This window comes from Daphnia pulex, chromosome 5 (genome assembly GCF_021134715.1).
Source record: "Daphnia pulex isolate KAP4 chromosome 5, ASM2113471v1".
Taxonomy (NCBI): domain Eukaryota; kingdom Metazoa; phylum Arthropoda; class Branchiopoda; order Diplostraca; family Daphniidae; genus Daphnia; species Daphnia pulex.
Genome location: NC_060021.1, coordinates 5,873,608 through 5,896,587, shown reverse-complemented (window position 1 = coordinate 5,896,587; position 22,980 = coordinate 5,873,608). Strand labels below are relative to the sequence as shown.

Genomic DNA, 22,980 nt, shown 5'->3' with positions numbered 1-22,980 from the left:
TTTTGCATAGCTACGAGGTGAAACATATATTTTCTCTTTTTTAACTTTCTGCTGCCTTTTATTTCAACTAGGCCTACTTTCACAATGTTTATGCAACGATTTTTCATTTGACAGATGGGCAACGAAGAAAATGGAATAGCCTATTTATGACGTATACCTGAAAAGAGCGCAATGGAGAATCGCAACATATTGGTTACTGATATGCTCGAACGTATTAAACAGAATTTTAAACAAGAGATTCCGATTGAAGCCAAAAATCAAATGCCTATTACTTCCTCAAGATTAGCCGAACCCGGCCAAACCCTTGTCGCTTATACGATCCGGTGGACGGCAGCGTCATAGGTACTATTTTTTTTATTCTTTTACTTCAGTATTTATTAGTATTAAGCCACTTAGATATTTAGCCTTTAGATTGCTTAATTTCATTGCTCTTTTTATATTTAAAAAAGGTGATGGTAGCCTTTTGATGATTGCCAGATATGTTGGCTATTTCTTGGAAGGAGCTTCCACAAAAGAAAATCGCCACCATTCAAAAAAATGGCTGGGTAGGCCTATATAATCCACATCTACATCCAATTCGGAATGATGGATGACCGGAATGCTTCAGTAGCCCCTAAGGGTTTAAAAATTGAACTAACGACTTTTACGACAAAATCACATTCAACCATCTATTCATCCTCCTCTCTGGAACTGCTGGTAGTGAAGCACCAGATGGATTGGAAAAAGTGCACAATCACGTTACACAAGCTGCAAGCGCTGATGGAAGATGCCAGTCTTGTTCTCCGCATTGCAGAGTTTCCCAATGAAAGAATTCTAGTCCATCTCCGACAACCTCTCATTGCCGTGGCTCGTCTATCCTAGTAATAGTTTCTGTTTATTTTTTCGTTTACACAATTGATTTACTTTTTAGGACCAATACATGTATACAGACTGTGCGCAAAGGAGGGACGCTTTAACCTAAATTACTGCCCGACTTACCAAAGGTATTATTTTTTCCCCCATCAGTCATTTCGACTTGTCGCGGATTTCCCAGCGGACTTGATTGTTTGTATTTCGTGGTGCGTTGACGTCAAATGATGTTCTTTTCGGGGGAGGGCGATGGTTTTTTTATGTTTTTCTTTGCGTGACAATTTGCCATTAGTCAATCGAGTGGCATCCAATGGTTGTTGTTATTGTTTGACGCATAGCGTGGTCGACGCCTCTGCAACAGCCCACTCATTTCCCGGTAGAGATCGTGGCAGCGGAACGAGGGGTGTGCGTGCGCCACGGCTTTATTTACACGCGCGGGGTATGTAATTCGAGGAAGTTGCGGCGGCCGGCAACTCATCGGCTCCACTGTGATTGGGTAGGAATCTCGTCAGATAAGGAACCGCAACTGATGCCGCCGCCGCCTCGTGTTTTCTTCTTTTCTTTTTTTAAATCTTTTTTAATAGCGTCGGCCTCTATCCGCCGTTACTGCGTCGTAACTGACTGCGTTTTATAGCCGCCCCGTGTAGGGCAGCACACGATAATTACACATCAAAAGCTTTTTGACTTGATCTCTCGGCGATCGTATAGAGCCAATCGGTAAAGTTCCTTATGAGACTCGAAGAAAGATGAAATGAACGTACGCGCTGCTCGCTCGTTTAATTTTGAAAAGTCGACAGGCCGAAAAGTGTATTTCAGTTTTTGCAACCAGAGAGGAGAAAAAATATTGGAATTTACGATGCGTTCCTTATAGGGAATTGAGAGAATCAGACAAACGATAATGGACGAATTCAACAATAACCAAAATTTCTGGGTCTATTCCCCAGATGGGACCGCGCGATGAGAGAATAATACCTTTCGGCTCAATTTTGGCTCTACAGAAAAATGTATCGAATAGTTCAATTTTTTGAACGAGAAAACGGTGCTTAAATCTCGGGAAATGTTGCAGCAGATAAAATTACATTGCAGATTTGCAGTAGACAGAGTCAAGAAAAAGATTCTAGCTATTTATTTTTGGTTTTATTTTGTCAAAATTTTAATTTCTCGCCCCCCAATTTTTTCACATTTCTGAATTTCACATCCTCTTATATTTGATTACAGCGTCCAAATGGCGATAACACAATTAACACATGTCTGTTATATTCCTTTAAATAATAATGTATGCGACTCCGCTGAACCAATTACGTTTGCTTGGATTAAGTTTCGAGGTTGTGTAGCTATAGATGGGATATAAAGCGACTCTTTCACGTTCAGAGATTAGCTACATTAAATCACGCGCATGAATGCACTTTTTCAGCTTTGCGCCGGCGATTGGCAGAAACGGATTATAATTAATTAAATTAATACAAATTGACCTTTTTGGGTGCAAGTCTGTCCTCCTTCAATTTCGCCGAGTCCTTTTCTTTGTAAAAATCACGCAAGATAATCAGTACTTGGATTTCTAAAATTGGGGTTGGCAGGAGTCACTTCCGGTTCCGGATCTTATTTAAGAGACCCACAATTCATGTAAGGGCACGCGTGCATTGCACACACACACACACACACACATCATAGGGGCTAACACATCATTTGCTTGATCCGCTTAAGCATTCTGAAAGATAGTGGCAGCAGCCAGGATATTGCGCTTGGGGTTTTATTTTTTCTATCGGGACTCACGAAATTCCGCCCACTTCCTTTTTTATTTGGCGGCCGCGAAATCGAAGATGATGACGTCACATCAACATCCAAATTTTTGTTTTTTCTTATATATTTCCCAATCCGGAATGGACCTTTGATCTTCTTTTACCATCGACGGAGCAAGAAAAAAAGGAAAATGTTCACGTGCCGGGAATTCCTTGTTCTTTTAGTATTTTTTTGATTGATGATTTGATGCTGCGCGGGAAAAAAGAAAAGAAAAAAAAATCTCTTGATGACTTGACATTGGCGTCCGTCTTTCCATCCGGAAGAAGAAAAAAAAAGAGCCATCACGCGGGTATATGGAGAGACGTATATATATACAGTACCCACCAAACTATTAGGTACACCCCCCTATTTTCAATGCATTCTTATGGCACTACGTGTCCTAGAAAAATGCAATAACTCTTGAACCGCTTGGGCTAGATTTTTTTCCTTTTGGCCCTGAGTAGATCTAATGATGATCTACATTTTTTCTACACATGAAGTTGTCGTAGGATTAACCCCCACGGCGCTACGGTATCGTTCAGTTTATTAGGTACACCCGTTTTCCCCCCATATGCGCCGTGTTAAATACGGCGTTTTCCAAAATTTACAAAAAATACTAAAAATCAAGCTAAAATCTTTTTCTTTGTGCCAAAAGATGCAGAATTCTTCACTCTATACGAATATAAAGAATAATTTACAATCAAACCAACTCAGAGAACCCTTCCCTATACCTCAAAGTTTACCACTTCAAAATTTGGCGAAATTGGGCGCCCTCTGCTGGCGAAAGTGCAAGTTTGTTGAAAAAAGTACAAATTTTGAAGTGGAAAACTTTGAGGTATAGGGAAGGGTTCTCTGAGTTGGTTTGATTGTAAATTATTCTTTATATTCGTATAGAGTGAAGAATTCTGCATCTTTTGGCACAAAGAAAAAGATTTTAGCTTGATTTTTAGTATTTTTTGTAAATTTTGGAAAACGCCGTATTTAACACGGCGCATATGGGGGGAAAACGGGTGTACCTAATAAACTGAACGATACCGTAGCGCCGTGGGGGTTAATCCTACGACAACTTCATGTGTAGAAAAAATGTAGATCATCATTAGATCTACTCAGGGCCAGAAGGAAAAAAATCTAGCCCAAGCGGTTTAAGAGTTATTGCATTTTTTCTAGGACACGTAGTGCCATAAGAATGCATTGAAAATAGGGGGGTGTACCTAATAGTTTGGTGGGTACTGTATATATAAATACAAAGGATTCCAATATGAAAAGCCGGAGGGTAGAAATTAAAAAAAAAAAGATTTGAACGAAAATGAGAATCTCACGCAAGTCGTCTGAATGGCGATCATTGTGTGCGCCTAGTCCCTGGATATGTGTGGGTGGGTAGGGTCTACCCCCGCATCGTCATTGTCTGGGAAACAATAGCTGGCGACTCCATATACCATACGACCAGATTCAAATTTCGCGCTCTCAATCGGAAACGAATTTCCACACAGCACAAAAGGTGTTGAGCCCCATTTCTTTTTTTCTCCCCTCTCTCAGAATCCAGAAGGTCACCACAAACAAAAAGAAATAAAAGACCAATCAAAATCTAATAAAAAAAAATTTTAGAAAATGACTCCCGCGTGAGCGCTGCGCTGCACAACCGATCGATGAATGGGCGTTGCTCTTTTCATATAGCCAAACCTAGCCAGTGGAATCGTCTCACATATCGGGTGCGGTGTTATGGTATCCGCACGCGTCTTCATCTTTGCGATAGAGTCGAGACATCCGCACGTTGGTGGGGGACGACGAGGTTCTCTTCCGCCGGCAGCAGCTCAGAACGAAGAAATATCTGCGACGACGACGATATTCATATCGCTGTGCTCTGTTTGCGCTGCCGAGTTGATTGATGTAACAGCGCGCGTCTACTAATCAACTCGCGTCACTCCTTTTTTTGGCTTGTCTTTTGTGTCTGCTGTGCTGGGCATCTGCGAGTGATTAGATGTCAACAGTGCGGCGCAGTGCGGATGACATCGTTATTCTATCACCATCATCCAAGCTGCGGGTGGATAGACAATTAGACATTGCTGAAATCTCATCAAGTCCAATCTAAAAGCCACGCCCTTCTATCTTCTACTTCTACTCAGACTGACGTCTAATTGGAATTACTTGACATAATCAGGTGGGTGAATACCTCTCTCCTTATATCCTGATTGCCGAGAGTAGTCTATATAGAGTGCTGGCCAATGCGCTGACCATATATGCCAGCGACGGGTGAAATTGATGTCAAACGAATAACGGACGGACGTCGGATTGTTCTTCTACTTCTTTCTCGCATTACAAACGTGCAAAATCAAAGCCGGGCTGACATCGATCGACGTCGCCGCTGACACCACTCAACATCTCATGCGATAATGAACAAAAAAGGGGGGAAAAACAATCGGGGGGAAATACAAATCCGCCGCCGCAGTGTAAAAGGCGGGTAAATGCGGAGCTCGGTGCTGGTGGTGGTCACTTCCGTCACGACCGGACTGCTCACGATCGTGTACTGCTGGCCGGGGAAGAGCGGGTTCAGTGGCGCTGCGATCGTCTGCGTCCCGTACTCGGTTTCCGTCACCACCGTCGTCCCTTTCGTCCGCGTAATGGTGCTGTTAATCGTCGTCACTCCGTTCCAGATGGGCACCGTTTCCGTCCGGATGACGTTCTGCGTCCGCACCACTGGTTTGCTTGTGGTTATCACCTGAGATTGCCCACCGCCGTTGGCGCCTCCGTATCCTGGCAGACCGGGATAGCCGGGGATAGCCGACCGCTGCGTACGGATTCATGTAGGCGGAACAAGGACAGCATGGGCGTCTCTTGGCCGGCGGGGAATGGCTGTGGCACATTGATGGAGGGTTCCAGCTGCTGGAAGCTGTTGGGCAGAGGCGGAGTGCCGGCCCTGGTCGTCAACTCGCCAGCTGGATCAACCAAACTGGGCTCCAAATCAACTTGCGCCGACGGCCGGTCCACCAAGGACAGGCGAATTCCTGGCCGATGCTGGACAGATCCGAACGGATCCGAATCGGTTCGGATAGTCGTGCGGAGCCGGAACGCGCTTCTCGTTGCGATGGCCGTCGTCCTCCTTATACGAGTAGGGCTACTCGTCGTTTTCGCTGAATTCCAGATCGCCGTGCAAGAGTCGAACGTTGTGCTCGGAGCCGGCCTCCTGCATATTGGTGCTGATGTCCGTTAGCTTCTTGCTGGGGATGAACTGGTAGAGATCTTCTGGCGGAACGGTTTTAACGGCCACAACGACTCGGGTGATGTAGTACGACGGAGTCAGCGTCACGCTTGATTGTGCCTCTCACGGATGGGAAAAAAGAGAACCGGTTGGATCAGAATTAATCTTTTTTTATTCCTAACGATTTTTCGGCTTCGATCCAACGCACTCATGATGAACTTTATTATTATGACGGTGCTATGTGTAGCAAGATTCTTTTTTTTTTATTCCCAACTTTTCAATCTTACCCGGAGCATCGACGATATCCATTACACCGCATCACACTTTCATGTGTGTACAAGTATGTATAGAAGCGCAGAGTGTGGTTGTACCTGGGTTGAACAGCAGCTAATAGATAGTTCTCTCTCGGCTAGACCTTACATTCTTTTATATCCGACATGCATACTTCGTCTCTCTCTCTCTCTATTTGGCATTGACCGGCATCGACGTCCGCATGTATGAGCAAGTTCGGACCCACTTTATCATATCTCGACCCTTTTTTTAGTCCGGAGAGGTTGGCCGAGGGTGGGAGAGGGTGCGCGTTACAACAACTATGGTTGAACGAAAATGGAACGCTAGAGCTGGAGGTGGGCGTGTTTGAAAGATATGTAGAGAAGGGGCAACAGGTTTTATAAAGACTCACAGAGAGAAAAGTTATCCGACTAAAAAGCCCCATTTTCAATTGGGCTGGCGTATATATCATGGCCCGGCGAAAGGCAAGGGCCCACGAAAGGGAATGAAATTGTGTTTTCTCCTTTAGCTTCAGCTTTCCGTCTCTCGACTCTTTGTATCAAAATCTCACCGAGAATCGACAGACGGAAAAATAAATCAACTAACTGCCTTGTCAGCATGTATAATTTAAAATCGTTCGGCGATAATGAAGAACGTGAGAAAAAGCTTATGAATTTAATGAATCTTCGGTTCTTAACCGATAGGTGGCTGCATGTCAGCTGAATGGGCCGGGTAAATACAATCAAACAATTAATTAAAAAAGGTAAAATGTACGAAAGAATAGCTGTAATTAATTGTAGATGATTTATTTTTAAATTTAATGTGGCAAATGCCATTAATTTAAAAAAGAAACGTCGCAAAAGAATATCTGGCAATGTTGCTATGCAGACGACTATAGCAGAGCTCTGGCACAGTGGCACCTCAGAAATTCCTAATTTCAAATTTCAAAAGGATTACAGGAACTAGCCGGAACTAGGAAGACTAGTTCTATTAGAAATGTAATTTAGATTTTGTAGGCCTTGGCTTCTTATCTTTTATTTACAATTAACATTTTACAATTAAATTTTTTTTTTCTTAAATCTTAATTGCCAGCCCGCCAGGGCCAGGAGAAGCAACACTTTTTTTGGCAACGTTGTTTAAGCCAATGGTTTTCTTGAAAGGGAAGCAATATTTAAAATGTCATTCTTGTCTCAGCTGCTGTATGGTACTGATGGCTGTTCCTTCATCCTACAAAAACCTGATGTCATTCTCACGTGGCGATGTAAGTTGGCTAAATGTATTTTTGAAGTTCATGTCGCTTTTCAATTGAAGTTTTGAATTGAACTAGTTGGAATTCCAGCAATGGATGCTCAATAATTTGTTGATTAAATTGGTCAATTGATTAATTTCATGGTTCCTGAGCTTAATTAGCGTGAAGAAAGAATTTGCTTGAACTAGGGCGAAATGATGTCCAATCTAGAGTGTTAATATTTAGGATGTAAAACCCATCTTACTTTTCATTTCCTTGCTAACTGATGTGAATGTTCTTTGAGTTAAGTACAGGGCCACTGACTCCATAGCTGTATGTGACTAACATAAGTTGGGCAGCAAGCCGCTGGGATGAAACCATGAGTTAGTCAAGTAATGCTCTTTTCATTTTTCAATTTATGTTTTGTTATTTGATGAAAACAGGATGGTTCGCTAAATTGTGTATGAGCAACTGTGATTTCAAAACTCCTTGCAGTCTGAAAACTCACTTCAAATTCTATAGTGTTTGGGTTGTGTAAAATAATCTTAAATACTTCTTTCTTGACCTGTTTCAACAGGTCTGGTGTAGGTCTGGTTGTTGATGGCGGCTGCATCGCTTGGTTTATGTGAGTATTTATTTTTTAACTTTTGTTTTTTTTAAGAATGAGCACAAATGAATTATGAGACATTGTCATTGAATTTATGTAATGAAAGGGAATTCTGGTACTGGCAAGTTGATAGCAGTGACATATTTTTTTTTAATTATTCTGAAGTTTTGTGTAATCGTTTGAATTTAATTTGTAATCAATATACAGGCCGTTCGCTAGTTGGCAATTTCGAAGGAAACTACGCGGCCGAGTGTGGATCGGCGTGCCGTGTATGGTAAGCGTAAATCTTCTGTTATTCTTGATCAAAAATTACGCAAATGATGTAAATATCAATTCAATGGTTCCTGCCGAGAAGTGTACCATATCATGTGGAAATTTTTATCTGATCGATTAATTCAAGCATGGAATAAAATATGGTCTTCAGTGTAATAACAACAACGCTTTTTACGCTTACATCTGTAGGATTGGGCGGTTAAGTATCGCAGAACTCTACAAGCAGTATCCGCCGACCTGGGTTTCAGTAGACGTTTCCGTGTTCTTTTGAGTTGTAAGCGTTTTATAATTATCCTTGACCATGTTTATGCTGTGATGCTTTTAGACATTTGAAACCTGAAAATATTCTGTGTGGAAAATACTTCTTACTGAGCTCTTCCATGAACTAGTTGAATTGCTTTTTCTGGTAAAATGTATTGTTTTTTACAGCTTCTGATTTTTTAAACATTCATTTATGGTGTTAGGATTCATCGGCAGTGGTGGCTATCAACGGTTCAAAGGCGGGCTGTCCGGTGTTTATTTAAAATCAGGTTAGTTCAATTCTGTGTCTACTTAGCACCTTCTGAATTTTAATGTAAGACGTCACCCATTCAAACGCAAATGCGTTTGAATGGCGAAATTTTCTTATGTGCTTGTATAATATTTCAGGGGACAGACACTTGGATGGTATGATACTGTCCTGATCGGTTCTTCTTGAACAAAACTGTATGATAATGTTAGCTTTTGCTTCTCCGCTAGGGCATCATTGCGCTTACTGGCAGGAACATAAGGATGAATGCTTCGGAATCCTGGCCATCTGAAGTTGGGGGACTAAGATGTGGAACATACATGGTTAGCTGAATTAAAGGCGACATTGGTGTAACACGCGTTTTGGGTATTAGGTATTGCATGTTTCATTTAATTTATGGTATGTTTTGAATGAAAAAAGGATGGTTCGCAAAAAATTGTATGAACAGCTGATTTAAAAACTCCTCGCAGTCTGATACTTAATGCCGTATATTTATATTTATTGTTATTATGTAGACATGTAACGTCATGTAACTTTTTGAAATTAAATTATACAGGTTTCGGACAGGTTTAACAGGTATTTTGAGCAAACTGGCTGCAGTATTTGTCCCATCTGAAATGGAAAGTTGATTGTTTCCACAGATATTAGTTTCGGTGTGCCGGAAAATTTGGAGTAAGAACAGAAACAAGATGTTTGGCAAGATTTTATTTGAGTAATTTGATTTCATGTCTGTCAAATTGTCAAATGTTCAAATTCGAGATTAACTTTAGCGTTTGTTGTACAGGTATTATGATGTAAACCAATACAAATGCTTAAATGTGTACCAGCTTATTTGCTTACCGGATTATTTGTAACTTGTGTTTTTTAAGACGTAAAGGTAGAAAAGAGAAATGTAGTTAAACATAAGGACAAAAACTGCTTTTTTTACGACTGTAAATCAGCCGTGGATTTGGAAAACATTTTCAATCAGTATCTCGGAATTAAATGGCGGAATTTCAACGCAACTTATTCTGACATTCAATTCCCATATAGAAACAAATGGAACACGTCCGCATCGCTAAAATAAATTCCCCGTCTAGGAAATAAAGCTTGTGGAATCCCTGTTCTACCTACTAGTGAAAATTACTTTCGCGAGGCTTTTGTTCCTAATAGCCTTTTTTAGAATTTGGGCAAGCAATGAAAAATAGGACTTTTTTTAAAGCAGGTAATCAGGTGTAATCATGCAATAATAGATGGTAAGGATTTCTTCCCTTCTTTTTAAGCTGTTAAACCCAGAAAAATCTTTTCCTATGAAAATTTGAATGTAAATTTTTTATTTTATTCGTAAAATCGGTGAAATCCTCAATCGCGATATCGATGGACAATCATAACGATCGCAGTTTTCGGTACGCCACTCTCGCCCCATTTGCCTCAAGCAGCGGTCTGCAAAATTTCAGCTGTCAGGTTAACCATCGAAATGCCGAAATGTTTGCTCAGTCAACCAAAAAAAGACGTTTCATGCAAACATACTCACTTGTAACAATATGTAACATAGTCTTTTGTATTCATGATGGGTTACTGAAATGCTAATTTAAGAGCTTCAAAAATGGAAGGGAGTAGTTTGCAAGGATATCGATGGTGTAAGAATACATAGACAAGACTGAATTTTCACAATTGGTTGTTGCGAGGATGAGAGCCGAGGAAATTTCGCATCATTTCCAAAGTTTCATTATCGACTGTCTGCGTCATTTCTTGAAAGCGGGATGAACCAACTTGTGCCTCCAACTGCGATATCTAAATTTAACAAGCAGTATTTATTTTGTTGGTAGACAAACCTTTTCCTTCGTGGTTCATTTTAGTTAATTTACCTGACTGCGAAAGTATGTAGGAAGCGGAAGTGTGAAAACTGGATCCAAGGAGCGACGAGTAGAAATGTATCTTTTTAAGTGCTCATTGTCAACTTCCTCTTCTCCTTCATCAGCTTGAACATGTCCAGGGGTGTACACCAATCGACTAAATTGAAAAATTATAAAATAAATTTATGTCACTAAGCAAATAGACGAAGGCACTTACTCGATTTCTTCCCCGGAATCAGTCGGTGGCAATATGTCATTGATCGTTTCACAGATGCGCATAAAAAGTCCACATACTTTGTCCAAAATAATACTACAGATAAATATAGCAAATAGGAGTTATGAGATTCCAAATTTAAAAATACAAGAACAGAAAAAAATAATTTACTCTGATTGGCAAGTCAAAAGGGAAGCCAACGCAATAGCCAGGAGTTTCTTCTTTTCTAATGCGAAAACGCTGGACATTTTGTCAATCCATAGAGTCATAAACTTGTCCAGTACAAACTCAGGGGTTTGTTTTTCTCTTCGAGCAACTTCTGCAATTACCTAGGAAACGTAAATAAAGAGAGGATTAAATTCAATATAAAAAAAGATCTAAATGTAGAAATTTACTTGGAAGAAAATATCCTTGGAAGCAAGCACAACCCGAGATATGGCCGAAAAGAAGGAGGTGATAATCAAAGCTGTGCTTGATCCATCCAATAAGCTCCTTAAAAAAAATTTAATTGGTTCAAGAAGAACAAAACAAAAAGATTAAATTTCACTTACGAAACCACGAATGGTAAAATGGGAGAAACGATTGATGCTGCGGTTTCTGGACGATTAACAAGCATGCTCTCTATCACAGACATAACTCTTATTTCACCTTCGGGACGCATGTCGACAATTTGTTCCATTAGAACATTGACGATGCGAGATCCGTACATCTGTAATACATACCACTGGTTCAACAACTTTAAATTTTATAATTTTTAAAAGTAATAAGTTCACCGCAAAAAATTCATCAGGGCACAAATATATGTATGCCTTAAGAATATCGCAGCATATAATGAGATTTTCAGATCCTAGTTCTAAACAAATAAGGAAAACAATTGAAATTTATCTATTGGAATTTACCAGCTAAAGAGTACAGATGAAAGCAATACCTAGAAGCTGGGGCATATTGTTCAACAGCTGCAGTACTTGAGGATTAGCCTGAGACAATGATTCGATCATGGCCTGCCACAAAGCTAAAGCATCGTCCAGCAAATATACATGGGCAGGTTGCTCAGAGTCAGTACTGTAGGCCACAACTGGTAGCAGACAATGAAGCAGATCTTCAGTATTACTTCCTACTCCCTGGTTGTTTAATAGTAATAAAGTGATTAAACAGGCCAATACATAGTTTAAAAAAAAACAATTTACCTTAACAACATGAACGAGGGTGCTAATAATAGCGCACCGTAGAAGATTGTGCTCCTCAGAAGCATCCCATAAAGCGGGAAGGAGTTGCAGCAACGTACCGAGAAAAGGCTTCATTTGGTTCCCCAGTAATTCGATGAGAAGCGACATCACATTTAACACATTCATCTAAAAGGCAAAAAGATAACAATGAAAAACAAAAGTATTGATCGAACAAAAATTTATGTAACAAACTTTGGTTTCACATTCTTCAGTCTCTTTCAAAAGAGTGAATAACAATGAGAAAGAGCGTTCTAGAAACGGAAGAAATTGCTCGGCGTTGAACTCAAAGTCATCCAGAGCTGATCGTAATGTCACAGCAGCAGACAGTCGAATGACAAGATCTTCGCTGGGTTCCATTAAACCAAGGACCTTTTTAGTTTAAACACAAAAACGACGTAATCACACAAATATGGGAGAAAGAAGTGACAATTGTTACCGTTTCGTAAATCAAGGGTCGGAGGTCAACCGATAGTTTAACACCAATCCAACGACCCAACAGCCAGACCACCCTTCGTCGTAGAATACGGTAGTTATTCTCTTTAACGCGAAGTTCTTGCAACAAAACCTTTGAATGGAAGGGAATCAGTTACTGTTACGAATAGTTTTCAAATATTACTAACCTGACTAAACCAGCGATCAAAATCCACCTCATCGAATAATTCAAAGGCTGCAAGTCCAATAGCATTGTAAAGTGCATCCTTCTTGATTATACGATTCATATCATCTGGTGGTATCAGTCCCATGCTCTCGTTAAGCATCGAAATCAGTACGGGACTCAAGATCGATTGATATTCGTGGAAAAGACTTAGAAATAAACATCCCGTACAAGGCTAAAAAAACGACAGAATTCATAGTCGCAATACAATATTTATAATTCAGTATTTCCATACACACCCGAAGACTGTATTTCCAAGCTTCCCCACCTTCTTCAGCGGCTATTTAAAAAAAAAATACATTTTTTAAATTAAAAATTAAGGAATTACAAAATCAGTCTAATTACCAAATTCTTCCGGATTTGTTTCCCAGACATGTAGATCCTCTTGCGACAGCAGCAAATAATTTTCAATTAATTGACGGCACATCAATGAGAGTGATTCAGGTGTAAAAACTTCCGACTTTATGCGATAGGCCTCAAGAGTGGCAGGCTCTTTGGTATCTGAAATGACAACCAGTTAAAAATTAAGTCATAGTTAAATTTGAGACGGAAAATGTGAAAGATACCTTCGATAACCTTTGCTGGTCTATATTCGGCACAAAGTACAATGCCCTTCACCAGATTTAGGGACTGCACAACAAAGGAATCGAAGAGTAGAACTTGGTTCTCTGGTTGGAACAAATAGTGAAGAACGAACTCTACGGTCATACGGATAAACGGGACAAAGGAAAAAGGATGGAAGTCGAGGAGATCCCGGAGAACCTTGCAATGAACAACCAAATATTTTTCGCACAACGCCAACAATGTGTCATTGGAAAGAACAACTTGACCTGCAAAACAGAAATGATTAGACCGACGGTCAAGTGATTTGGTTTCCTCCACTTACGGTATTGGAGAAGGTTTTTAATTCGCTCGTACAAACTCTGAACGAATTCCATAACAGTATTGGTTTGATGAGGTGTCTTAAAACCATGAACAGTCAATTTACGCATAACGCGCAAACACAGTAATGCTTTCTCCATCGTAGCCCCAACTATTTCAGCATTACCCGCCTCCATCTACATTATAACACACACACACAAAAAGAAAAAGTTCAGATCGGTCTTGCATAAAAATCTGATTGGAAATGGTTACTTGTTGCAGAAGCGTTTGACTCAGATGACTATAAAGGGCGTAAACATAGCTGTACATTTCGGAACTCAGATCCTGGAACGCGCGTCGATCACCTGCCAGTCTTTTAGAGGCAAGAGATTTTGTCACATGATGCAAGTACAGCAAGGCTCTTTGTTGAACCAAATCATCTTCAGTTCTCACAAGATGCAAGAGGGAAGGCAGCAATTCTGGCCATTCCTTGGGATAGTCATATCTGAAAACAAATCATATTTGATTAACCACATGAAGTGAGAATGAACAATTCATTTATGGAAAAAAATTTTACCTTGCAATTTTAGAAATGATGATGGCTAGTTGTGTAGCAACTTGTAGGACAGGTTCATGTATGTGACCAATCAGTTTCTGCCGTAAAACAGATTTTTCACCTTCAGGAATTGAACTGTTTAAAAATGAAACTGAAATTGTTACTGTTAAAATCATGTTACAGGGAATTGAATTACTTGGATGTATTTTTACGCCAATATCTGTCAATCCCATTTTTGAAGTACACAGAAGCCAGCCAACGCACTTTTACATCAACTGAAGTGTTAGTGATAATTTCCTGAAGAAAAACTCAACCACTTATATGGTCGTATGAATAGAAACTTATCAATGGAACTTACAATCAATGTTAGGTGGAAAACAGGAGTACTCTCAACAGTTTTCAAATAAATTTCTGCCTCCTTAATCAAGGCTGTATTTTCACTAACACCAGCTTGCAGCGCTTCAAAAATAGCTGCTTTCACTGAGGGGTTGATTGACAGTTGGATATTGGCCATTTCTTAGGAAATATTAAGAATTCAGAAACCCCACATGACACCAACAGTACAGATCACAAAATAACTTATTGACAGCTAACAGCATAAATGTATACTCGGTAACAAAAAATTCGTCTACACTCGAAAGGAACCAAAAGGTACAAACGAAAACAGCTCTTTCGATCCAAACGACTGTTTCACCAACTAATAATAAGTGTGAAAAGGCAATGAAAACTAATTGAGATATTTTTCTTAACTCGTAAGTCGTAACCCAGTAAATGCAGTTTAAATTCTACAATAATAATATAATTTTTTCGGAAATCCAATCTCACGTGCGAGAGCCAGTCAGTATCAGTTTTGTGAATTCAGCACAACAATGCCACTGCACATTTGTTAATAAAAAAATACAATATAATTCTCAGTAAATTGACGAAAAATAATTTTTTTATTCTAAAAAAATTACAATCAAAATTAAAGCGTTTTCATACAAAATAAAAATTTAATTTTGACTTTTTTTTAGCGGCAGCGTCTACTTCTCTGATGGCGCCCAAATTTTAGAGTACTGCAACTTCTCGGGTCCTTACTCCTTACATTACATCGCTACATCAACGTTCGTACAATTTAGAATCTCGTGTATTAGTACTGCCCGCAATCAAAATGCCTAGAACCTCTGGTAAAAATAACAAGCGTAAGAAGGTGTCCAGTGCAGAGGAAGAATCTGGAAGTGCCAGCTCTTCTGACAGTGGACCTGAAGATGTAAAATAAATATAATAATCCTTACAAGTTTGCCTAGAATCAAATGTTAATTTTGCTATTGATCACAGAGGAATCCTCCACCCAAAACGGAGGCTGCCAAATCTAAAAAACCTGCAGCAGCAACTGCTTCAGGGGCAGCTAAGAGTGTTCAGCAATCTGAAGACGCTGAGCCATCATGGAATCTGGATAAGCAACGTGTTCTGAAAGTCCGATCTTGGAGAGGAAAAGTACTTACCTAGTTACCTGTAGTTATTTATCAACTATGTTAATTCACAGTTTATTTCCACAGACATTCATTGATATTCGTGAATATTATGAAAAAGATGGAAAGCAGTTGCCAGGGAAAAAGGGGATCAGTTTGAATAGCACTCAATGGAGCAAGTTGAAGTCAATAATTTCAGAAGTTGATGAAGCATTGGAAGCCATTTAAATGGATACAAGATTTCCTAAAGCATTGATTGTATTCTTTGAAAATATCATAATCCAGAAATAAATGTGAAGCAAAGAAATAAAATAAAAACAATGATTGATTGTTGACATTTAGACCAGAAAACAGACTAGAATAATGTAGAGAAGACATGAACGTATGTGTTAAAAAAATTAACAATTACGATCGTCATCTTCCTTTTTGTTGTTGCTCAAAGCATCGGGATTCCCTAGTGGATCGAGATCGGCAAAAAGATTGTACCAGGATGACATGTCTTTGCCCATCGCCTGTATTTGGAAAAATCAAATTCTGGAACAATCGAATTTGTTAACACTTGTTAACAGAAAAATACCTTTTTTGAAGTGTTTTCGCTCAGATTTTTTTTCTCGGTAGAGTCCTTTGGAGCATTCGATTCAGCAGACAGCAACGAAGGCGCAGACGTGTCCGAAAGCAAAAGAGATGACTCGTCACTAACAAAGTTGCTTGTTAGAAAATGGGAAGGTAGAAAAGAATTCCAATCGCCCTCAGTTTCTGGTTTAGTTGACCCGAAAACTTGATCGAAGTTAGCTAGAAACGATTGGTCATTTTGGAATGTCAGATCATCGTTTGTTACGAGGCCTTGTGAGGGCTCATCCATTGTCGAAGGAAGATGTCCAAAATCCAAAGAAGCCAATTCCAGAAGCAAAGCGTCAGAATCATTGCCACTGGTGAGGTCCAATCCTAAAAGATCATCCATCCCGTCGCCTCCTAGAAGATCATCAGAACATTTTCCAAGTAATGGTTTGCTTTCTGACGATTCTTTCTTGTTCGATTTAGACTTGGAACGTCCTTTGTTAGTGGTTGACTTTTCTCTTTGTGCACTCTTGCGATCCTCATTTCGACTTGAAGTATCTGGCTTTTCTTCATCGCGAAATTCGCTTTCAAAAAAGAACTCGCTGCAAAAATTAAGAAATTTATATAAAACCGATATTTGTTACGTTATCGATAGAATAAGCGTTACAATTTTGGCTCAGGAGACGAGGATTTTTCGGCGGCTAGCTTCAGTGAAGGATAGGTCAACCCTTTCACAAAAGTAAACTCATAAGGCTGGTAACCTAAACCATTTAAAATTAAGTGTTAAGAAATCTGAAACAATACGAATTGTAAAATAGAGACACCTTTATAAGCTTCAGAAACAGTAGTCATAGCACTCGAAGTTCTCTTCCAAAATGTGGCCATGTTATCCTGGTACACAATAAGACCATGAGAGAACATATTGCAACGCGCAGCTGCCAGTAAATCAATTTTCTGTAGACAAGCCAGCTTGTGGCGATCAAATTTAGATTTGCTAGCGCGGACGTGACTCTGCACACGACGGAATTTTTCTAATTGCTTGAAAGTGTCTGGGTCCAGTTCCTGAGAGACGTTCTTCATCCAGAGTAACGCACCTTTTGATAAATAGAATTACAATCCATGCACATATTAAATGCATTCGAAAATGTGTAAAAATGAACTGGCAAACATACCCCGATAATCATTGCGACATTTTTCCATTTCATTAACAGTATAAGAGGTATCTTCAACAGCTCTTTGGCAAAACGTTTCCACTTCCTATCAATACAAAAATGGAGTGATTACTTCTAATGCGAAATTTCGATTAGGTGGCTTAACGGCCCTCCGTTAAGCAGGCACTTTTCGAGAAATAACTTACTTGGTACAGGCGGGTCAGCGGAGAGCGCAAACTAACACGCTGCTGAGCTGAATAGATCATTGCCTTTCCAACAGCATTCATCATCTTACCAGCACATGTTTTGTCTAGTTCTCCATTAGTTCGCAGGAAGTGGCCAAAAGTATTTTCCTCTTGGGCAAGAACTATTGATAAATGATAACATTCCATATGCATTACAGGGCCTACTGCAACATTCACAAGTCATTAATGTTTTGTTTACCTTGTAGTCTTTCCTGATATTGCTCTACAACTTTGTACAGTTGGGAACATGTTTCTTGGATGGACAAAAACAGTTCCAGCTTGGCATCCAGTTCAGCATCAGAGGCGACTACACAATCATCTTCTTTTTTGCCAAGCCTTCTCAAGATGGTTTGCTTGGCAACCCAGAACTGGTGCTGCATCTTATTCATTGTGTTGTCACTAGCAGTACCATGAATGGATGACTGCTCAACCCAACGATCAAAGGAGTTTCCACTGTAACCACTGAAGAAGGAAAATTAATCTGTGATCTAAACTAACTAAATTCCCAATAAAGTAGAGCTACGATCAACACTTACTGCGTTGCCATGGTTGATTCTGTTATTTAAATCAGCAAAAATAGTGGTTGAAGATGAGGGTACTGGATCGAAACGGGGAAGTATAGGAACGAAACCTATGAAGTTGTGATCCACCGATGGTGAAGGAATAACTGCATAAAGACAACACGAAGTAATTTTAATCAAAAGAGGCCCAAGTTCACGCAGATAATGATTTCATCTAACTATATACTAGCTTACAAATTGAAGCCAATAAACGGCGAGGAATGTCAAGGGAAGTGGGTGTTTTGACGTTTCCTCTTGTGGAGCTGTTAAAAAAAGACTAGCGGAGTTGACGCAAACTATTATTGTCGATCGGCAGGAGGAGGTGGGGCTAAAAGTGCGGATTTTTCCCAAGAATTTTCCTACTCTAACCTTCAACGCAATAACTTATTCTACACAGTTATTAAAAAATTGAATTGATTTGATTCGAGGAACCTATTAGCAGATCATCTTCAGACCTAGGAGAGAAAAGAATAAATAAATATTCCGGAGTACGTGCTACGTGCTGAGGAGGACACCGGAGAAGGTGAGGTTGCTGTTTAGTCCTTATTTCTTACCCAACCTTGGTATCACCGCAAACGAAATTTTGTTGAATTGTTTTTTTAGTTGTGTAGTTTTCAATCAGGATTAGGACGGTTGATTAGGAAGATGACCACGTTAGAGAAGAAGTACGAATACGTGATACAGGCCATAGAGCATTTAAAGCACAGAAAAGCCAGGCCGGATCTCGAAGGAATCAAGAATTACGCTTTCCGACGCCACGGCATCGATCCCGTAACGTGTTGCGCGGACGTCGATGAGCTCATCGAAAATGAACAAATCATCAAAGTGGAATTCAAGGGCCGCACCAGCTACCGCAATGCAGCCAAATATTTTGGGCCGGACGCTGCGAATACTTCCACCACAGTGGAGAGTTCTCCACAGCAGCAGCCCAGAGATGCTAGTCCTGAACCAGTTACCTACAGCTCTGCTGTCACAGCAGCTATTGCAGCTATTCTTTGCGATCAGCCAACTCCTCCAAGTCAAACTGGAGCTGTAAACATACGAAGGTTTGTTGATTGTTGGTGAACAAGCCACCATATGACTTAACACTCAATGTATATATGTGTGCTAACTTTTGTATTTCTCTCTCTTTCCAGCATTGCAAGTTACCTGCAGTCAAGAGATCATGGGAGATATTCCAGAAAGTATATTGACAATCTCATTGACCGGGAGATAACAGCTTGCAACATAGCTTCCATCAGCAAGGAAACCTTTACCTTGCCACCAAGTGTCTTGAAAAATCTTGATCGTAGGTGGAAGCATGAGCACATGAAAAGCAAAAGGAAGTCGACTGGGGCAGCAGAAGACTTGAACAAATCAAAGAATCAATTGAACAAGAGCAAAAATGTTCCTAGCAAAGTGGAAAAGTCGCCACCACCGACGCCACCCCGACCAGAACGTGTCGGCCAACGAATGAAAGTAAGTTTTCTCGTTAGAAATTGACACTCGTCGACTGTTGACGTTGTTTATAATGGCGGACACGTCTATATTTTATTCCATTCGTTTGATTGCGTCGCGCAGAGGGCCAAGAAAGTTTTCGACCCGTCAGACGTCGAGGTGATCCCCAGAAAACGCGGTCGCCCCGTTGGGACGGGCAGAAAAAACCGTGAATTGCGCAATAGCTTTGCCACGACACCGGAGCGATCCAAAAGTCCGTTTCTATTAACCGGATCTTCGCCCCCCAACAGCTACTCGCATTCCGAGTTCAAAGCGTGTCTCCTCTGCAAATACTACACCGTCATACTACGAGGAGTCACCTCAAAAATGCTCGTCTGCTCCGAATGCAACCGAAACGGTAAACACACCAGCCCTACTACTATTTGTTTGTTTTTTTTTTTTGTTTTTTAATAAAACTTTTTTCGATTGCAGTTCACGCCAAATGCTTGGGATTCGATCAAGACGTCCTGCCCCGTGTCCCGGAGTCGGAATGGAAATGCCCCGATTGCCGTCCCTGCAGCATCTGTAAACTTGTTCAGGAACAGGTAATTGTGACCGATTTTGACGTCACACATTCTGCCTGTGATTGGCATTCCAATGTCACACCCCTCTATGTATGTGTTTTCATCGTTTCTTTTTTTGTACTTTGACATTAGGACACGGTTCTGTTATGCTGCGAGTGCGACACGACGTTCCACCGCTCGTGCCTGGCTTCACCACCGGCGTCTACGCCCGACGGATGTTACTGGGCTTGCGACGACTGCCGAGCCAACGAGTCGGTGGAGAAGACTCCGGTCAAGGACAGCTCGTCGGAAGAAGGCAAAGTTGAGAACAACAGCAGCAAGATCTCGTCGTCATCGTCGTTTCAGCCCTTGGCGCCCATTAGTCTCGGTCCGTGGGTGTTTGGCACGCGCCAACTGGAACTCAAGGGCCCTCCGTTCGAGTGGAATTGCGTCCCCAATCCCGACCCGAGTATTCCCGACGCTTCGCTCTGGACTTCGGAAGACGTTCAAAGTTACTTCAGCCGGCTGGGATTCGAAGAGCAGGCCGCTCTGTTGCGCCACAATGTAATTGACACGAGAAAACGACAAATGGTTCCCAGCAGCTGTGTGTTTCTTATTTTCTCACCTTTTTGTTTTTCCTTTTTTTCCTTTTTTTCCAATTGGCAGGAAATCGACGGTCCGTCCCTGTTGCTGATGAAGAGAAACGACGTCGTCGGCAACATGGGATTGAAGCTGGGCCCGGCCGTCAAGATCTACAACCACATTCGCCGTCTGCAGACACGTCGCGACGATCTGATTTACGCTTAAGCCAATTGTAGAAGAAAAACCGTCGCTAAGTTTGCAACATTTCCCTTCCACCTTTCTCCTCTCCTCACCAACATTTTTGAAACTTGGAACAAGAAAGCCGGAAGAAGAAGAAGACACAAATCATTAAATCCCCCAAAATGCAATGAAATCTCGACGCCGAACAAGTTCAAAACAAGGAGACGTGGCATAATCATCTTTTCGTTATTCCTTTCTTGTTGTAATAATCGTCACACATTTACAATAAAGGGAAAAACGAAATAAGCTGCCCACAATAGTTCAGTTTCAGTTCGAATTCCAGCGAAGCGGCTACATACGCGCATGATGAGAAACACTTACACACAGACATACGCACATCACACTCGCGCGCGCGCGGCAATCGCACACACACACACAAACAAAAACCAACATTTTCTCGAAAAAATCAGAAATATTCGTCTCCTCCCAAAAGAAAACCGAAAAGGCGAAAACCAACGACACGAAAACGCGCAACTCAAAATGAAACGGGGCAGGGAACACGGAAATAATAATGAAGCGGTTGGGATGATTGGCCACGACGATGAAGAGAATAATAATACAATCATTAATGAGTGGGGGATCGAACGCGCTGACAGTATGAGGCTGAGAGACATGAGCCAACGGAAATCGGTTGTGATCGTACAGAAACACAAATGAAACTCACCGACGGTTTTAAAAAAAAAGAAAACTTAAGTACAAAGTGGAAATCGCCCCGAGGAAGGCCTTTCCGGTTTGCGTGTTTCTGTTTTCCTAAAAAAAAAAAACAATTGTCGCACAAAACAACGAAATAAATAAATTACAAAGTTAAAAAAAGTAAGAATAAAATAAAATCCCAAAATAACAGCGCGCCATTTTTTTGTGTTTTAGTTATTTGTCTTCTCGTGACGGGAATGATATGGCAGAATGCAGAATGTTGGTCAACCAATGAGCTGCCTTCGATAAATGACGTGGGGCTCCGTAAAAAAAGCGCACAACTTCCGAAATTCGGTACGGTATGGTAATAAAAAGCGGAACACTGAAAATAATCGGTATTTGCGGGAATTTTTGTCTTTTTTCCTTTTTTAAAAACAAACAAGAAAAAAAAATCTCGTCTCGTCTCCACACCCCGGATCTGTACATTATTAGCGCCATTACACAATTTTATAATAATCTTTTCTTGGTTTTTTTTGGCGTTGCGAGTTGGTTTCTCAATTTCAAACAAGTTTTTTTTTCTTTCCTTAATTTCAAGTCACCCGGCCCCCCAAAAAATTGACGCGCATTTTGACTTTTTGTGCCTTTTGTTTTCGCTTCTTTTTTTTTTTAGTTTTCAGTTTTTAAATTAAAAAAATTTCGGGCCGCAACTTTTCTTCTCTTCTTTTTTTTTGTTTTTCTTTTGACTGTCTTTGTGATGGCGACGGATGGAACCACACGGCACACGGTAATGGATTTCAACTAGAACCCAAACATCAGACGCAAAGTGACATAGAAAAAAGGAGGTCGGCTCGGAGGTTGGAGGAGGAATACGAGTGGGGGTAGGAGTGGGGGCATTTCAAGGATTGTTCGAGTGACTTATTTTGTGACAAAGAGACGAGACGGACTCCATCCATCCATCCATCCGTCTCTCATAAACGTTTGTCTTATTCGTCCTATCATCCTATCATCGAAGGACACAGTGTGAGGAGAGTGGCGGTGTGGTGAAGGCGTGCCACGGAGGGACAGCAAGTCGGGATTCGGCCTGCGACCAAGGCGGTGACGGTGTCGACGAGCCACCGGCCGCCTCGCACTGTGTCCCCTGACGTCAGTCGAATCCGACGTAGTGGTCGAACGAGCCCAGATATTCCAGCGCCGACCGGTAGCAGAACTGGTACTGATCCTGATTGTACAGTACCTACCAGAAGTTTGGAAACGCGCGAGAGAAGCTTATGTAAAAAGCCGATTTTTGCCGCGTTCCCAAAAAATCGGGTTTTTGACGGAGGGTGTTAATTTTTTTTTGAGTAGCCACAATGGTTGGCTACTTCCTGAATTTTTTTCAGATTTTTATATCTAAGGGGAGGGCAGCTACAAATGGATCTAAAAGTTTGGAAACACGCTGTAGAAGCGTATTAAAAATTGGCTACTTTGCCGCTCTCTAATTAGGGAAAAAATAACCCTACAAAGACGCCAAAAAAAGAAAAATAA

The 22,980-nt window shown here is 40.8% G+C and overlaps 4 protein-coding genes, 1 long non-coding RNA gene and 1 pseudogene across 13 annotated transcripts; 3 read left to right on the top strand and 3 right to left on the bottom strand.

Annotated features, from left to right (window-relative positions):
- Nucleotides 1-5,008: 5,008 nt before the first annotated feature.
- On the bottom strand, nucleotides 5,009-6,133 carry LOC124194819 (annotated as a pseudogene).
- Nucleotides 6,134-7,009: 876 nt separating this feature from the next.
- On the top strand, nucleotides 7,010-9,531 carry LOC124195044. Of its 7 annotated transcripts, none has more exons than XR_006875113.1 (9): nucleotides 7,010-7,092; nucleotides 7,187-7,355; nucleotides 7,422-7,714; nucleotides 7,900-7,947; nucleotides 8,137-8,203; nucleotides 8,392-8,476; nucleotides 8,667-8,732; nucleotides 8,941-9,083; nucleotides 9,267-9,531. It is a non-coding gene; the product is annotated as an uncharacterized LOC124195044 (long non-coding RNA). The 7 variants fall into 7 exon arrangements; XR_006875112.1 differs by having other exon boundaries at nucleotides 7,078-7,092; nucleotides 7,632-7,714; nucleotides 7,911-7,947; XR_006875110.1 differs by having other exon boundaries at nucleotides 7,078-7,092; nucleotides 7,632-7,714.
- A 695-nt stretch (nucleotides 9,532-10,226) lies between these two features.
- LOC124195040 (importin-11-like) lies at nucleotides 10,227-14,928 on the bottom strand. 2 transcript variants are annotated; one of them, XM_046589513.1, is made up of 21 exons: nucleotides 14,883-14,912; nucleotides 14,416-14,573; nucleotides 14,254-14,354; nucleotides 14,079-14,192; nucleotides 13,775-14,006; nucleotides 13,527-13,698; nucleotides 13,207-13,470; nucleotides 12,986-13,141; nucleotides 12,880-12,920; nucleotides 12,606-12,815; nucleotides 12,422-12,550; nucleotides 12,178-12,354; nucleotides 11,947-12,111; nucleotides 11,688-11,880; nucleotides 11,533-11,612; nucleotides 11,311-11,468; nucleotides 11,155-11,251; nucleotides 10,931-11,088; nucleotides 10,763-10,855; nucleotides 10,558-10,702; nucleotides 10,227-10,483 (listed from the first exon to the last, which is right to left on the bottom strand). In XM_046589513.1, exons 2-21 carry the CDS (start codon nucleotides 14,569-14,571, stop codon nucleotides 10,358-10,360), a joined length of 2,967 nt encoding a protein of 988 aa, XP_046445469.1. In that variant the 5' UTR covers nucleotides 14,572-14,573; nucleotides 14,883-14,912; the 3' UTR covers nucleotides 10,227-10,357. The 2 variants fall into 2 exon arrangements, with proteins under 2 accessions (XP_046445469.1, XP_046445470.1); XM_046589514.1 differs by having other exon boundaries at nucleotides 14,416-14,928.
- Nucleotides 14,929-15,075: 147 nt separating this feature from the next.
- On the top strand, nucleotides 15,076-15,832 carry LOC124195043 (RNA polymerase II transcriptional coactivator-like). The gene is made up of 3 exons (XM_046589518.1): nucleotides 15,076-15,306; nucleotides 15,375-15,533; nucleotides 15,596-15,832. Exons 1-3 carry the CDS (start codon nucleotides 15,208-15,210, stop codon nucleotides 15,734-15,736), a joined length of 399 nt encoding a protein of 132 aa, XP_046445474.1. The 5' UTR covers nucleotides 15,076-15,207; the 3' UTR covers nucleotides 15,737-15,832.
- Nucleotides 15,749-18,360, bottom strand: LOC124195042 (islet cell autoantigen 1-like). The gene is made up of 9 exons (XM_046589517.1): nucleotides 18,218-18,360; nucleotides 17,999-18,129; nucleotides 17,662-17,924; nucleotides 17,424-17,584; nucleotides 17,239-17,323; nucleotides 16,891-17,160; nucleotides 16,734-16,827; nucleotides 16,086-16,668; nucleotides 15,749-16,020 (listed from the first exon to the last, which is right to left on the bottom strand). Exons 2-9 carry the CDS (start codon nucleotides 18,007-18,009, stop codon nucleotides 15,907-15,909), a joined length of 1,581 nt encoding a protein of 526 aa, XP_046445473.1. The 5' UTR covers nucleotides 18,010-18,129; nucleotides 18,218-18,360; the 3' UTR covers nucleotides 15,749-15,906.
- A 50-nt stretch (nucleotides 18,361-18,410) lies between these two features.
- LOC124195041 (protein let-418-like) lies at nucleotides 18,411-21,878 on the top strand. Of its 2 annotated transcripts, XM_046589516.1 has the most exons (7): nucleotides 18,411-18,545; nucleotides 18,626-19,068; nucleotides 19,159-19,480; nucleotides 19,583-19,856; nucleotides 19,931-20,043; nucleotides 20,155-20,565; nucleotides 20,668-21,878. In XM_046589516.1, exons 2-7 carry the CDS (start codon nucleotides 18,668-18,670, stop codon nucleotides 20,806-20,808), a joined length of 1,662 nt encoding a protein of 553 aa, XP_046445472.1. In that variant the 5' UTR covers nucleotides 18,411-18,545; nucleotides 18,626-18,667; the 3' UTR covers nucleotides 20,809-21,878. The 2 variants fall into 2 exon arrangements, with proteins under 2 accessions (XP_046445472.1, XP_046445471.1); XM_046589515.1 differs by lacking the exon at nucleotides 18,411-18,545 and having other exon boundaries at nucleotides 18,563-19,068.
- The last annotated feature ends 1,102 nt before the right edge of the window (nucleotides 21,879-22,980 follow it).

What these genes read in the sequence shown, in the direction of transcription:
- LOC124195043 (XM_046589518.1), top strand. Translation starts at nt 15,208, where the DNA reads ATGCCTAGAACCTCTGGTAAAAATAACAAGCGTAAGAAGGTGTCCAGT. An exon ending in CTGACAGTGGACCTGAAGAT is followed by an intron (nt 15,307 to 15,374) that starts GTAAAATAAATA and finishes TATTGATCACAG; the next exon opens with AGGAATCCTCCACCCAAAAC. An exon ending in TCCGATCTTGGAGAGGAAAA is followed by an intron (nt 15,534 to 15,595) that starts GTACTTACCTAG and finishes TTATTTCCACAG; the next exon opens with ACATTCATTGATATTCGTGA.
- LOC124195040 (XM_046589514.1), bottom strand. Translation starts at nt 14,571, where the DNA reads ATGGCCAATATCCAACTGTCAATCAACCCCTCAGTGAAAGCAGCTATT. An exon ending in AACAAATCCGGAAGAATTTG is followed by an intron (nt 12,921 to 12,985) that starts GTAATTAGACTG and finishes TTTTTTAAATAG; the next exon opens with CCGCTGAAGAAGGTGGGGAA. An exon ending in CAATATGCCCCAGCTTCTAG is followed by an intron (nt 11,613 to 11,687) that starts GTATTGCTTTCA and finishes TTATTTGTTTAG; the next exon opens with AACTAGGATCTGAAAATCTC.
- LOC124195042 (XM_046589517.1), bottom strand. An exon ending in CGCTGACCCGCCTGTACCAA is followed by an intron (nt 17,324 to 17,423) that starts GTAAGTTATTTC and finishes TTGTATTGATAG; the next exon opens with GAAGTGGAAACGTTTTGCCA. An exon ending in GCGAAAACACTTCAAAAAAG is followed by an intron (nt 16,021 to 16,085) that starts GTATTTTTCTGT and finishes TTCCAAATACAG; the next exon opens with GCGATGGGCAAAGACATGTC.
- LOC124195041 (XM_046589516.1), top strand. Translation starts at nt 18,668, where the DNA reads ATGACCACGTTAGAGAAGAAGTACGAATACGTGATACAGGCCATAGAG. An exon ending in GTGTCGGCCAACGAATGAAA is followed by an intron (nt 19,481 to 19,582) that starts GTAAGTTTTCTC and finishes TGCGTCGCGCAG; the next exon opens with AGGGCCAAGAAAGTTTTCGA. An exon ending in GTAAACTTGTTCAGGAACAG is followed by an intron (nt 20,044 to 20,154) that starts GTAATTGTGACC and finishes CTTTGACATTAG; the next exon opens with GACACGGTTCTGTTATGCTG.